The sequence below is a fragment of the Lytechinus pictus genome, chromosome 10, assembly GCF_037042905.1.
Source record: "Lytechinus pictus isolate F3 Inbred chromosome 10, Lp3.0, whole genome shotgun sequence".
In the NCBI taxonomy this organism is placed as follows: domain Eukaryota; kingdom Metazoa; phylum Echinodermata; class Echinoidea; order Temnopleuroida; family Toxopneustidae; genus Lytechinus; species Lytechinus pictus.
Window position 1 is genome coordinate 14,047,972 of NC_087254.1, and position 15,050 is coordinate 14,063,021.

Here is a 15,050-nt window from a genome sequence, read left to right on the forward strand (position 1 = left end):
TTTTAACTGAGCTCTGTCGAAAACTTGGACTCATGATCATTACTGACAATGTCAGTATTGTCTCAAAATACATGTACATTTAGATCTGAATTTACATCAAGCAATCAATCTTGGAAGGTCTGTTAAAACACACCATTGATACAAGGTATTAAGTGTAGATCTGTATAGCTTACAGGGGTCCCGTTTTGTTTACGTCCTTTTTTAAACCAGAAAGTGGAGCATTTGGAGGGAAAAGGAATGCGCAAAGACCGCAACCTGGACGGAGAGATGCCGGGTAAGATTCCCTTGACCGGGTCATTGTCCGACCGGCTTGACCAGCTGGATAAACGGGAGACGGAGCTCTTAAAGGAGAAAGGGAGGCTAGAGAAGGATGTGAGCAGGCTTCGGGAAGACAAGACCAAATTCAGACAGAAAGTGGAGCAGTTTGAGTGAGTATCAGGATCAGTTAGAATGTCAAAATGCACTTTTGGAGTTTTGCTGTTTCAAGGTTAACTTTTACAGTTAGATAGATAGATGGTTTACTTGATAAAAATCATACATCATGGCAGCCAAGTCGAATTGTGATGCATTTACATATAAAAATCAACATGAATCAATACATTAAAAGTGAAATAAACATTAAATATCATGGAATAATCGTGATAATATTGACCGCAAATATTGTGGAATAGAAATATGTAGAGTAAATAAAGTTACATTTTGCTTTACAATTTTACAGATTTTTTTTATTAAAAAAAAAAAAATTTGGGGGGGGGAGGAGGGGGTGGGTTCAACTTCGAACTTGGTTCATTTACGCATGTGGGAGTGGCAATAATTGGATGGGGTCAAAGGTCACAGAGATCATTATTTACATTGAAATACTGTGTTTCCTTTCTAATTTAAGATCCTTTTCACAATATTCTTTAATCTAAAGAACCATTTTAGGTTTTAATTCCCTTATGTTTGTTTGTATAAGAGTTGTATTTGGGGGTCATGAGTTGAATAATGAAAGAGGACAAAAAATTTCCATCTAACATTTGATGTAATCTAATTTTATCATTATTATAATGATTATCACCATCTTTATCATTTTCATCATTATAACTGTCATTTTAATTTTTTCCTTCAAAAACATGTGCACACGTTCGTATCGATAATGCATGAAACATATTTCATTATTTGATGCAAAATAAAAGAGCCATGTAGATAAAATACCTTGCACAAGGGCCATGCCGGGAATCAAACCTCAAGACTTCAATGGTGTAGTCAGGTGCTCAGTTACCACCCAGCTCCATGCCTCATTATCATCATTATTATTGTTATCATTTTTCCCATCAGAGATGAAAACAAAGCTCTAGAGAAGGAGAATGAGAGATTGAAGGAACAGCTCAAGTCTATGACTCCAAGACAGAATGGCAGCATGAAACGTCACCCTAGCAATGAGAGCCTCCATAGCAGACGTAGTGACAGACATGGTGACAGACACAGTGACAGATACAGTGATAGACACAGCGATAGACGAAGTGAACGGCAGGACAGGAGCAGTGACAGGCAGAGTGATAGACACAGTGACAGATACAGTGACAAGCATGGTGATAGACACAGTGACAGATACAGCGACAAGCATGGTGATAGAAACAGTGACAGATACAGTGACAAGCATGGTGACAGGCAAAGTGACAGGTATAGCGACAAACATAGTGACAGACACGGTGATAGACACAGCGATAAGCACAGCGACAGGCTGAGTGACCGAAGTGAGAAGAGGTCGAGAGCAAACAGCTCGGCTTCAGTGAGGAGAAAACAGAGAGAAGAGGAGGAGCTGAGGGAGAGGGAGCGAAAGCTGGAAGAGCTCAGACAGAACAGATCGGCACGCACTCTGCAGAAAAATTGGAGGGCTCACAAACAGAGGGTGAGTTACTCTGCAAATATTTGTTCCAAAACTTCACGGGACTCATTTCAAAGTCGGCAGAAATACAAACGCAAAATTTATGAATGTATCTATATCGATTGATGTTTGTATGTTTTATCAAAAGTATCAATGAAATATCAATGAAATATAAAAAAAAAAGTCAGCAGAATTTCTTGATTGAATATTTCAAGAGTACAGAGCTGCCAGTCATTAGAAATTAACCATAATTGCTACTTATACGAGACTGCTTTACAAAATAAGAAATGCAACCTTAATATTTCACAATTTTTTTAGCACTATTACAGGATGCACACATTAATATACGCACATTGTGCAGTAGTGATTTCATTTAAAGGTTGCGAGTAATGTGGAATACACGTATGATCTGGTCCCTATGTTCTTACAAGATGAAGTGGACACCTTCAAAAATATCAACATACAACCATCCACATCTCAAATAAATAATTTTCTTTATGTTCATTTGCATCTGTTATGTACTTCATATGTCCCATGGTGATTTTCCAGAAAATGTATGATACCGGTAAAATGTTTTGATTTTATTGAAAATTGTGAATTTTTAGCTAATAAAATCATACGATATTGTCTTTTTTAACGCATTTTTTTACACACAGGAGCAAGATCGTAACAGTGATTTAGATGAAGTGAGTATGAATGGTCTATAAACTTAAAGTAACTTGGAGTTGGTGTTTGTATTTGTAGTTCAAGAATAAAGTCTGCCTTTTCAATTCATGCTTTATTCAATGCGTGATACTGAATCTCATTGGCCGGAATTCACAAAGGTGGTTTTGAAAACCCACTGGGCGTTGTGGCGTGCGCCTGTAATCCAAGCTATGTGGGGAAGTTACAAATTGATGTAGAGGTTCGAGCCCTGGTCACGTCTTTCGGATGGTGACGTTAAAGGTCGGTCCCAGACGTAAATAATCATATCTGATTGATACACGTCTGACAAAACTCAAATACACACACACACACACACGGTTGAGTCCATGGTTTATGCAGATTTCCTGTATAAATTATGCTTAATTTAGCGCGTATCGGGCACGTGTATAAAAAATGTCCAATGCTGATGCGCGCTTTTGTCACAATGCGCCAAATTGACGCCTGTTACCATGGTTAGATACGCTATTTTATTCACGAGTCCACTGTTTGAAGAGTTGACTCATTAATAAAAACAGTGGACTCATGAATAAAATAGCGTGGATAACCACGGCAACAGGCGTCAATTTGGCGCACTGTGACCAAAGCGCGCATCAGCATTTGACATTTTTTATACACGCGCCGGATACGTGCTAAATTAAGAAATTGGTTTTAAATTCATTGTTAATGAGAATGTAATGGAATACAATTGCATAAAGAAGTTTGTTTTATTTGAATAGAGGAAAAGATTGAATAAAAAATTTGAGATGAACCCACTTAGTAATGATAATATAAATATATTTATATAGCATAATAACTATTTCTATATTTTTAGCTGTATAGATATATCAAGATAGGGGTAATAAGGCACTTTGAATTTTCAAAGTTGTGATCAATCAAACACAAATTGGCAACTTTGTGGTGATATCCTGAATATTGGATCCTAAAGCAAGAAATTCATGAAATCCTGGTTCCTGGTTTCCTGGTAATTTATTCCAAAATTCGCTCTTTTGTAGCCATTTCATGTACAAATCCCGATAGAGGAATGTAAATGGACAAAAATTCAGCATTGGTTCATGCAGCCGGAGTACATTATGGGGAGAGAAAGAACGGCAAAGTTGCTCACTTTGTTTTCATTGTTTGGTTAGGCTGCGACTACTATTCAAGCAGCGATGCGGGGTCATCACAGACGGAAGGATCTCCTGGATCGCTTCAACTCGGAGCCTTTCTCCCCATCCACGACGGATGCTGCCAGTGACAGGATACGAGATGAGGAGGATAGTGATGTGGATGATGCTGCCATGACGATACAGTCTGCCGTCAGAGGTCATTGGTCACGCAAAGAACAATTAAGCAAATTGTGAGTTCTTCCACACCTTGGCTGTGTGTTGGTAATGAATATAGTAACAATTGCTTAGTGATTCCCTAGTAATATATGATAATAATGATAATACCAACATGCTTATAAAGCACATATCACTGCCAAATGCTTCCCTATGCGCTCATTTGGATATCATTACCTTTGATGTAGTCCCACAGAGCGCGGTGGGATTTTAAGGAACGAATTCCTGCCAGGTACCCATCTACCTCACCCGGGTTGAGTGCAGCACAACGTGGATAAATTTCTTGCCGAAGGAAATCACGCCATGGCTGGGATTTGAACCTACGACCCTCCGTTTGAAAGTCAGAAGACTAATCCTCTGGGACAGGATGGCAATTGCCCCCCCCCCTTCGGATCTTTCGATTAGTGAGAAAAATGGAGAATAGGAAGAAAGAAGGAAGGAAGGGTAGGATGAAAATGAGAGGTCTAGGGCATGAAGCTCTATAATACCCCTATAATATATTTCAACTCGGCACAAAAATATTATGTCAATGGATAACTGGCAATATTAATTCCTTGAATACACTGAGGCCTGCTGAAGAAGAGGCAGCTCAAGAAAAGCCAGTGGAATAATCGTAATGGAATAATTTGCAGATTTTCTCTAGAAAAAGAACTATTATTGTTGTTGTTATTATGATGTTGTACTTAATATCTGATATCCCATTCTCATTGACAGCTCTAATCGATCAGACTCAGAGCCTGAGTCAGCACGATCATACCGTAGTGGTAAATCTAGCAAGGCAGGATCAACTAAGAGTGGATTAGACAGGTTCATGACGGGATCAAGATCTGGATCCAAAGTTGGATCAAGCAAAGCAGGATCAGTCAGAAATGGATCAAATGGTGAGTGTACAGAATACTTCACCCATCTTATGTACATGGCTGTGATATAACCTTGTCCTCAGTTAGTATTAAACCCATGTGTGCTGAAATATGGGCTGCCAAGGCTCAGCTTAATTTCTCTTGATCTAGTGGATAAATGTATTTGTTGTTTTTTGCAGGCTTTCCTGCTGTAGTTATTTAGCATATGTCTTAGTCCAAAACCGAGTTGAATTCTTTGAATATCATTGTGGGCTACATTTTTCACCAATAGAGGTCCTTACAAAAATGTGCTCAAATTTATCGTTTGTGAATACTCTGGTAAATTAAAAGATTAAAAATTCCAAGATTATATTGAAAAACAGATCATCAATGAATGGAATTTTTATTACAAAAGTACACATTTTAAGACGTTTGGAGTGTTTCTTGTATGCTGCATTGACTCAACAAAGACAGGGTGGTTGCAGACAGAGTGGATTGACTGTTTTCAGATAGAAATGTTTCTCACATTTCTTTAGTTTTATAGTACAAATTCAGAATGTTAAAAGGTGACAATTACGGTTTGCATAGCTGTCAATATGTACAATTGTTTGTTTTTTTCTATGATTTTCCTCAATACAATACAATTTTCAAAAAGATTACTCCATTTTCATGTTTTTATTGCTTGTAAATATCTTTTGAATTGTTTATTCATCTGTCTGGACATATTGACCTATATTCTCCAAAGAGGTTTCTAAAGCACCATGGTATAATATGGATAATGCAGATTTGTTATATTATCGCATTTCATTCAATCATGAATTAAGTGCACTTTGTTAATAATGTGCATTTATGATTGGGCTTTTGAAGTTTATGCAATGAAATAAGCATAAATATTTACAATAAACGGCATAGTCCATGGTTTGTACCATTGTACAATTAAAACCTCTTGATAATACAGGCCATAATATCTTGAGGCCACCGCATGCCTTACATCTGGTCCACGATCCGATTTTGGAACAAATCACATTTTGCTTATTTACTGAAAATGTGAATGAAAATTTGCTTTTTATTTGAGGTTCAAATTAACTAAAGAATACTAATGTAACAATTTTGGATGATTGCAAGCCCTTATTTCGTTGCCTATCGTACGTTTGCTATTACATCATTACAATTACATATTAAATTTATGCTATTTATTAATTTTTTTATTCTAATAAGAAAGAAAGCATTGTCACAGATTTGAATTTATGTATTTGTATGACAATTTAAAACATTACACACTAAGATATTCCATGTCCCAATATAAACATCAAATTCTACTACATTTCATTCCAATAATGGGTCGGAGACTTATTGTTAGGTGTGCGGTGGCCTTTAGAATTACAGTGTTACAAGTTGACCTTGTATTAATTTTACAGTTTCAAGAAAAGACGCATTTTCTGAAGAGGATTCTGATGACTCTCTTGTCATGTCTACTACGTCAAAGAAGAGTACTGTATCCAAATATAGTAATAAATCAGGTAAGAATTGTATTGGTACATTAAGAGTGCTGTATCGTTGTATAGTTCTAATGCATTGACATCATCTTGCCACCATCTTAGTATAGGTTGAAGCCATTGCCTTGCCTTGGTGATGTGCATCTGGCGCATCTCTGACAATATACAAATAGCGAATAGGCATGAGTGCAATGGTGCGAGATTTCGCATGAGGTGAAAGAAAGATGCTCTATTCAGCGAGGCGTTAGCCGAGTTGAATAGAGCGTATCTTTCACCGAATGCAAATTCTCGCACCATTGCACGAATATGAATATTCGCTATTTGTGTTGTACAACGCCTCGGAATCTAGCGAAAATATGAAAAACAGAGTTTTTCTCTGCAGTAAACTATGAAAAGGGAACAAAAATATTGAAAGCAAAAAGGAAAATCCCACATGCGTACATGACCTTGGGCAGCATTTAGCCAGCAGGCTACACGCATATTCATTTTTTGCTGAGCGCAATGAATTAAATCGTATTGTGACGTCACCTCCTAAAGCCGTGCAACGGTACATTTTGGATGGTACGTCGTGTGTGCAACGGTACAAATATTTGACATTCAGCCTCCCATTTGCTGGCGTACAACAAGCTAAGTAGGCATTGTACAACTCTGTTTATTGTTTAACACGTACTAGTAAATTTTTTGACAAATTAAATGACAATTTAAAGTTGAAGAAAATATGAGACATAACTTTGTTTACCATTACCCACTCTGTAGTGATTAGCGAAAGTCCCATTAAATTCCATAAAATTACATTGAAAGTCCCAATCAGTCATTCATAAAAGATCTGTTTCCTTAAAGGTAAATTCCAGTTCTGGTAACGATCTCAAAATGACTTTTTACAGAATCTAATATAATGACCACCCAAGTGTCTGTTTGTATGAATAACAAATATGTGCCAAAGGATTCTGGAAGAAATTGTGTAATTGCTGAGAAATAAGCAAAATAAGCGCGGATTCGGTCACTTCCGTCGGGTCTTTATACCAGCAATAATAATACACTGTCCCACGTGTGCCTATCTGTGTTGACGATCTTCAATGTGATCGCATTTCAGCTTAGATTTTATGATTTCACAAAGTTCAATTTATGTAACTGTACCAGATCTAGATCCACGATGATATAGTCATACTTAACCTTGGTTTTACAGACTTTCTCACGAAATTAGTGTTTTACTGCAACTACGTTCATTTAGCTTTAACTCCTCATTCAAACAAATATCGTGATTTATTCATTCACTGTGATCCCTATGCAAGTGTAAAACTGTTATTCCTCATGTTTAATTTGTTTCTTCTGCACATTTTTCCTTTTTACTCTCATTTATTTGTAAATAGGGAACAAAGGAAGACAGGTAAGTTACTGAATTAATCTAGATTTTGGTAGATAAGGTGAATCTTCTGGGGCCCGTTTCTTAACGGACTTGCAACTGTTGTAACTTTGCCATTATGGCAACTACCATGGAAACCTTCATTCTGATTGGCTGCTGAGTCGTTACCATAGTAGTTGCCATTATGGCAAAGTTACAACAGTTGCAAGTCCTTTATGAAACGGGCCCCTGGAACTCCTTATCTATCACCCAAAGCATTCCGCAATACACAATTGAAATTACTTTCTTAAACTAATGATTGGAGCACTTAAAGACCATATTAGAAGCCAAAATAAATAATAAATCACTGTTATCAGTGGAAATATGAGAAAGGAATTAATTTACAATACAACTAAAGAAGTTTCCTGCATTTTCAATGCTTCCCACCATAGTACTTTGCTTTAGAAACACTCAAATTTATGAGCATTGAAAATGGTCTGTATTATGCTTCTCACTTCCGTGAATTCTATTACGTCATTTTGTGAACAGAATAGTAATTACATATGTTTGTATGTAGAAAATTTCAATATTGCCAATATTTAATTTTCCAGATTACAAATTTCTTTTTTTTTCAAAAGCAATTAATCTGCATAGAAAAATATTTTTTCCTCCTCAAATTTATACAACTGCAACTTTAGACCATATTCTTTTGTCAGTCTTTATTTGCTAGTTATTTGGTCACTGCTCATTGGTGTACCTGCATTCAGATTGTACACGGCCTGTATTATGAACTCTGGTTTAAAGTTGAGGTTTAACTATGGATAGCCAAAAGTTCAATTGGTCAGCTCATTTGACACTCAAATCATTCACAATTGACTGGGAATAATTACTGAAATAGTTCTCTTTTTCAAGAAAACTCAAGTAAAGGAGCCAAGTAAAGATAGGAAACATCTGAGTTGAAATGTAATTTTAAATTATTTTTTCTCTTGGCTTCCAATAAGTTTAACAGAGTTAGATAATGGCCTAAGTTAAACTAGGCTTCAGAATACGGGCCTTATACTTTTAATGATATTTTCTTTGATTTAAAAAAAAATATTTGTAATATGTAATGTGGAAGCAATATAATAATCCAGCTTTTTTACATACAAACGAATGGAAATCAAAATCCCATTCACATATTGCCGTAGAATTTATGCTGGTGAAAACCGTTAAAAAGGCACCATTTCTTTGGCTGGGGAATCTGAATGTTTTGAATTGGAAAGCAGTGGAAGTGCGTTGAAATTTACATAGATGTATCTCAAAATCAGCTTTTCTTTGGTATATGATTTGTCAGTTTTGTGGGGTTTTTTTTTCTTCCAATAAGGACTTTAACTTTTTGTTTAACAATACTTCTCCAAATGTTTTGCGATTGCAGTGATGACTAATTGTGTTTTCCTGCTTTATAATATCATTTCAATCACATGTCTCTTTTTGTAATAAGTGAATCTTTTTGTCTTGTACCTCCACAGTCATTGTTTAGTTTGTAACCTTATACACTCTCAATCACTCCATCTGTCTTTCAGTAACACATCAATGATTTTAGGATTGAAACATTTACAGGGGTCCGTAAAAGAAAGCTTAGCAATGATCATAAACATTTTTTTATGATTGATTACATTGACTACAATGTGCAATCAATTGTGAAAATCCAGCTTACGGTTAATCGCTAACCTTTATGTTACGGGATCCAGGTCTGCTTAACCCATACAGTACATTTACTTCCACACACAAACATTTTATACTTCCATAAAATTTGTAAATGTAATACATACCTTTTGAATTGTATAGGTGACACTTCCACATATTGACTTTTTAAAAGTAATTTCACCTAAAAAATGCTAAAATAAAAAAAAGATTATGAAGCCACACTTCATTACTTTAAAGGAAAACTAACCAAAAAAAATTTAACATCTCCTAATCACTTTTCTTCCCTCCCTCCTTATTACAAAGACTAACAACACCTTCTCATCTAAGACCTCCACAACAACCCAAAGACAACCTCAGCACCTTGCATCCTCCATTCCTGAAGAAGGCTCAAGCGACGACGATGACGACATCGTTGTCACTGTCAAACCAAATAAACCTTCCTCCACCACCACAAACACCTCTGTTAAAGCTAAATCCAAGCGATTTGGCTTCTTCTGAACATCACTGAGTTGGTGTCTTCTGATTTGTCACTCTCTTTCATCTCAGGTCGTAATGTTTCTTTTCATTCTATCCATTTGACGACATCATATTGATTGTTTTCAGCTATGTTGTACACTCTGTTGATGTTTCTAATCGCTACTCTGATTGTGAGGAATTCTAATACACTCATCACAATAATTTTGTAAAACATGCTGTGTTAAGGGCATTGATTGCAAGATGTTTTATTATTATTTCTCACATTTTAAAGATGATATATGTTTTTGCCATTCATGAGTGTTTCTTCAATTGTGGTATTCAATCTGTACTCTTTCATCTATCATTACTTAATCTATGGTTGGGGCACTGCAAAAAGACTTTCATTTCATTGCAGCTCAAAAGAATGATATTGCACTTGATTTTTTTTACCTGCAGTCACTTGCAAGTCGTTGTGCAAAGAGCACATAGTATGCTCACCAATTGGAGCCCTTGCATTTCTAATGCCCATAATCATTTCATGTGTGTCATAAGCTATTCTCTATTTAAAAAACTTTAGTTCTTGATGTTCAATAATTAACAATTTTCTAAATTAATTACTGACGAGTCTGATTTGTATGCATATCCTTTTATCTTAATGTGTACACCTAGAGCGTAGGCAGTAGTCATTCTACTCTGAAAAATGGACTCGGTAGCAAGAAAGACGATGACAGTGATGACGATGATGATGATCTGGTATTCTAGTGGGCATTTTCTTATAAGGGACAGGGATTTCCTGTTGTTGGGTAAATAAAAATATAAAATCCATTTGGTTCTACTATTTGTGTGACAATTCATAACAGTTACCTTTGCAAAACTAATTTTTGTGCAAATTTGTTATGATTTTGCAATGAAGTTTGCGATTGTTCACGACTTGATTAATGGAAAAATAAAAAAATTCTATCCCCCCATCTTTCATCATTCTCTTCATGAACTGCTCAAACAATGTCAATTTGAGAGCATCACAATATTTCATGTGAACTAGAAAATAGAGCAGTCATGTCAGGAAGGCTCCATGTATAGTGGGTCAGACGTACACATTTTATTGAATGTCCCGTATGTCAGATCAGATGATTCATATAAATCAATATGAATATCATAGGTCATGTGATGTAGTCACATGATCTCTGACTCAGGGAATAGTTGGCAACAATTTTGAGGTCAATTTTCCAGTGTGTTTGGAAACAAAAGTTGAGCTCATCAGTACGCTTTGAAATTAGCTGATCATTGGAAGTTAATTTTTTCCTGCGATATTAGAGGGTACTACATAAATTTGATTCAACCAATTTTTGATAATATTCCACCATAAATTTAATACAGTATATAAAATCTGAAATTTCCCCATTGTAGAAAGAGGGAGTATTTAATGCAGTTTTATTTCATTTCTTTAAAAAAAATAATATGCATGTATCTTTGTCTATAAAAACAGGCATTTCATTTTGGCTGTTCGGGTAGCATTCACCTGTAATATAAACTGGAATGAAAATTCTATGCATTTGGGTTAAATGACTTTTATTTCTTTTAATAACAAACTTAAATGCTTGAATTGAGAGTTCATGCGGAGTAATTCAATCTTGCATTGCTTGGAAATCTAAGATACTTCAAGTTTGAACTATTATGCTGTTGTAATTTTTTATGTATACATGTACATTTGAAATCGAAGTTAGCATATTTTTATTAAACTTAAACATGTTTTAAGCCTGTTTAATCAAAGATAAGTGAAATTGAAATACAAAAAAAAAGAAATAACTGTTCACCTTGATTAATCATTAAGTTAATTTGTTTAAAAATGTTCAAAACTATTATGTAATAAATTCTGACATCATGTGTTTGATTTATAAGATGAGCAAGACTTGAAAGAAAATAGTCATGAAACATCACGGCGGTGTTCTTGCGTATTGTAGAAATATGCAAAAGTTTTAGGGGGCGGATCCCCCCCCCCCCCCCCCCCCGGATCAATTTTTGCATCATATCTTGGCTGTCGAGGCTTATTTATTCAATTATTTTCTAGAGTTATAAAATGTTGATCCCTCTTGGAAGTATAGCTGTGTATTCTTTGAATTTTGATGGAGTGATAATGAACTTTTAAACTATTTTGTAACATTTACGTGTACTATATAACTCTATCTCTGTAAGCATTTTGTATTCTTCTGCAATATTACCCATTGGGTAAGTCTTTATGTACCATGAGACGATAAGTTTTACATAAAGAAAGCCTTTATTTCTCTCATTACTGAAACTGTATTCAGCAAGCTCAGTTAGTTTGCGGAATGTTTTCATACATTTATTTCTTGAACTTTGTTTATAGTCACAACGTTTGGAAATCATGAAAACCAGATTATAAAGCTGCCCGTTCATATTTTTCATTCTGGTTTTAGTATACGTGTACTTTTGTGTGCAAAAATTGTTTTAGTAAGGGAGATGTTCTGGTAAAATTGGAATTACTGTCATGTATATATACATAAAGTGTGTGAATATCAACTGTTGCAATTTTCATTGTCATTCTGATATCATGTATTTGTACATTAAAGATTTCAGTAAGACCCCGTAGGTGCACTGTCAATTCAACATCATGCTATTGTAAAAACATGCAGAAGTTGAAATGAGTCATAATAGAAAACATTTGATAGACCCATTTGAAATAATTGTATTATAATGTAGAGTATGAGTGTGGTTGGGCTAAACGGAACATTGGGCCCCTTAACACAAAGCTTAGGAATTGATTGTGGGGATTATTTTTATGATTGATCATACACAATACTCGGTGCAATCAATTGTAGACGTCAGCTCTGTGATCAATCGCTAAGCTTTATGTAATGAGGCCCAGATATACAGATTATAAGAGGCAACTCAACCCTGCCATGTATTTTATACGCCCTCTACATTCATGTTTTATTGAACAAACTAAGGGAACTTTCATAGTATGATATAATCCCTTCAATAAATACATGGAAATTCATCTTTAACAAACTTAATAAACTGCTGTTGCTACATGAATGGTCGAGCACCTTACCAAGTCAAGTCTTTTCCCCCCGCACAGGAAATCAAGAAAATAAGATGAAATTTCTTGTGAAAATTTTGTCTAGTTGGTGTAGGCTTTTTCAGATGGCAAATGCTCTGATTAGCTGGAGGTACATTCCCAATCTCTGAATTTGAATAGAGGGATTTTAAGTTCTGTAATAGACACTCTTATCTCTAATATGTGTTATTGATGTCATAGTTGCATAGCACTCTGTCACTAAGTTGCAAAAGTGTATTTACTCAAAACTGATTATATGTCATTGGAAATAACATGTATGTTTGGTTGGTTTCGCCTGCATTGCGGTGATATTCTGTTATAATTCATTTCAGGTGGGTGTTTCATAAAGCTGTTCATAAGTTAAGAGCAACTTTAAGAACGACTGGTGAACCTTTCTTATGCGCTAAATAATCACCAATGAACATTTAATAGTGAATATCATTTACCACAAGAAAGGATCACCAGTCGTTCTTAACGTCACTCTTAACTTACCGACAGGTTTATGAAACGGCCCCTCAGGTTATACCTTATGGGCCACTTTCTCCTGTTCACAGTGTATATTTGTGCAATGGGGAGAAGAAATGCATTTGTTATGTGTATATTTCAGGGTGAATTTTATGTATATATTGCTTCAACGCTCCTGCATTTGCATCTCTACAGTTAAATTTACTTATGTATCATGTCATGTACTTCAGTAGCTATGTATCACACAGACGTCAGAGAACCAATTTTTTCCTGCGATGTAGTAAAATATATGAAATAGATAATTGCTGCAAGGGTTACTTTTCATTCGTATTTTGTAGATTTTGATTACGTTTTTTGGTTCAATGTTATAAGAAAGTGAACTTATGCATTCACATAACAAGAATATGCCCAAACCTTATTTCAACCTTTATGTTCAATTACTGCCAATATGAATTTGAACAATCACCTTTTCTTCAGACAACCAGAGGGATAATAGTAGCTCATGGGCAGAGTTGAGTTTAACCTCAAGTAGAAATAAAATGATTTATATGAGAGCATAAAAACAAATTGAGAATATTAGGACCATTTTAGCCCATTTTTTAATGAAGGCATGACAAATGAATAAATAATTGAATTATTGAATTGAAATGATTGTTAAACTTCGAACAAAAAAAATCAGATGAAGTTAAAAAGTATGGCTATTGAAAACTGAGATCATCAAGACTTTGCAAATTTCAAATTAGTCATTTGATGAGAAGATTGTGAAAAGCAGTTGGGACTATTGGCTTATTTGCCTTACATTAATTATAAAGAATTCATGACTTACTCCTCTTAGCAGCCTTTCCTCAAAACAATAGTCAAATATGACATAAATGGCCTATTTACATACAGCATCATAAAAGGAAAATATCTTTCTGAGGAAGAGTTTTGAAATATGTGTAATAATTTAATGTATTGGATAAAAAAAGACGAGTTGTCCTTTACCTCTCGAGTTTAGTCGCCAATTTGAAATCCCAAGTCCATGCATATAGTGATCACAATTTATTACAACTTTTAAATAATCGTAACTTATTAAATCATTATCCATTTTCATCTACATGTATGTTCATCTGTGATTTTGCTTGTTTCTTTTGAAAATTAATTTCCATTTCATTTTGGTTGGATTGATTTGTTTTACCATGCTAAGAGAAGAAAACAAAATAAATTTTCTGGTTATGCAATGAATGCAATTTGTATGATTTCTGATGATGCAGTGAATTAAACATGTTTGGCCTATCAATATGCAAAATTTGGCAATGGTATCCATCCCAATTTCAAAGGACAGCAATTTGAATTTAACTAAAATTTCTGTTTAGAATTATTTCTTTCCATGTGTCAAAATTAAATGTGTTTTCTTGGGTCAGGCAAACCATGTCTGTTCAACCTTGTCATTTAGCGCTTCTAATACAGTACTTTCAAATGTTACGTACATGCACACTCAAGTTTACAATCTATCAAACTCTGCAATAGCTTGTCGTGTAAATTTGAAAACATTCTGATTTTTTTGTTTGTGATTGACCTGATGTAGAATCATGGTTTAAAAATAATTTCTGATGCTAGAATAATAGAATGTGTAATGAATGACTTGTAAATTAATGAAGAATATTTGGTGATTACATGGCATTATTTTTTTCTTTCGTATCTTTCCTTGTGACTGTGAAATAAAATTCAAATTAGATTTGTGAAGTATTATGTGTGATACTTTTCATTTAGTCAAATGGGCAATTGGTGATGATTGTGATGGTGATGATTATGGTTAT

At 34.9% G+C, this 15,050-nt stretch overlaps 1 protein-coding gene across 4 annotated transcripts in view; it reads left to right on the top strand.

Moving 5' to 3' along the window:
- The window catches only part of LOC129270219 (IQ domain-containing protein E-like), a 38,214-nt gene extending 23,238 nt beyond the window's left edge, over nucleotides 1-14,976 (top strand). The window contains exons 13-20 of one of the 4 annotated variants that reach the window (XR_010294812.1): nucleotides 211-428; nucleotides 1,318-1,891; nucleotides 2,524-2,553; nucleotides 3,697-3,908; nucleotides 4,606-4,772; nucleotides 6,149-6,250; nucleotides 7,597-7,761; nucleotides 8,336-11,513. Coding sequence is in view for 3 of the 4 variants with exons in the window: in XM_064105375.1 (XP_063961445.1) it covers nucleotides 211-428; nucleotides 1,318-1,891; nucleotides 2,524-2,553; nucleotides 3,697-3,908; nucleotides 4,606-4,772; nucleotides 6,149-6,250; nucleotides 7,597-7,613; nucleotides 9,558-9,752 (1,515 nt within the window). In the remaining variant the exon portion in view is untranslated. Of the gene's footprint in view, nucleotides 1-210; nucleotides 429-1,317; nucleotides 1,892-2,523; nucleotides 2,554-3,696; nucleotides 3,909-4,605; nucleotides 4,773-6,148; nucleotides 6,266-7,596; nucleotides 7,762-8,335 lie in introns of all 4 variants that reach the window. The other 3 variants (XM_064105376.1, XM_064105375.1, XM_064105377.1) reach the window with 3 other exon arrangements.
- Nucleotides 14,977-15,050: the final 74 nt, after the last annotated feature.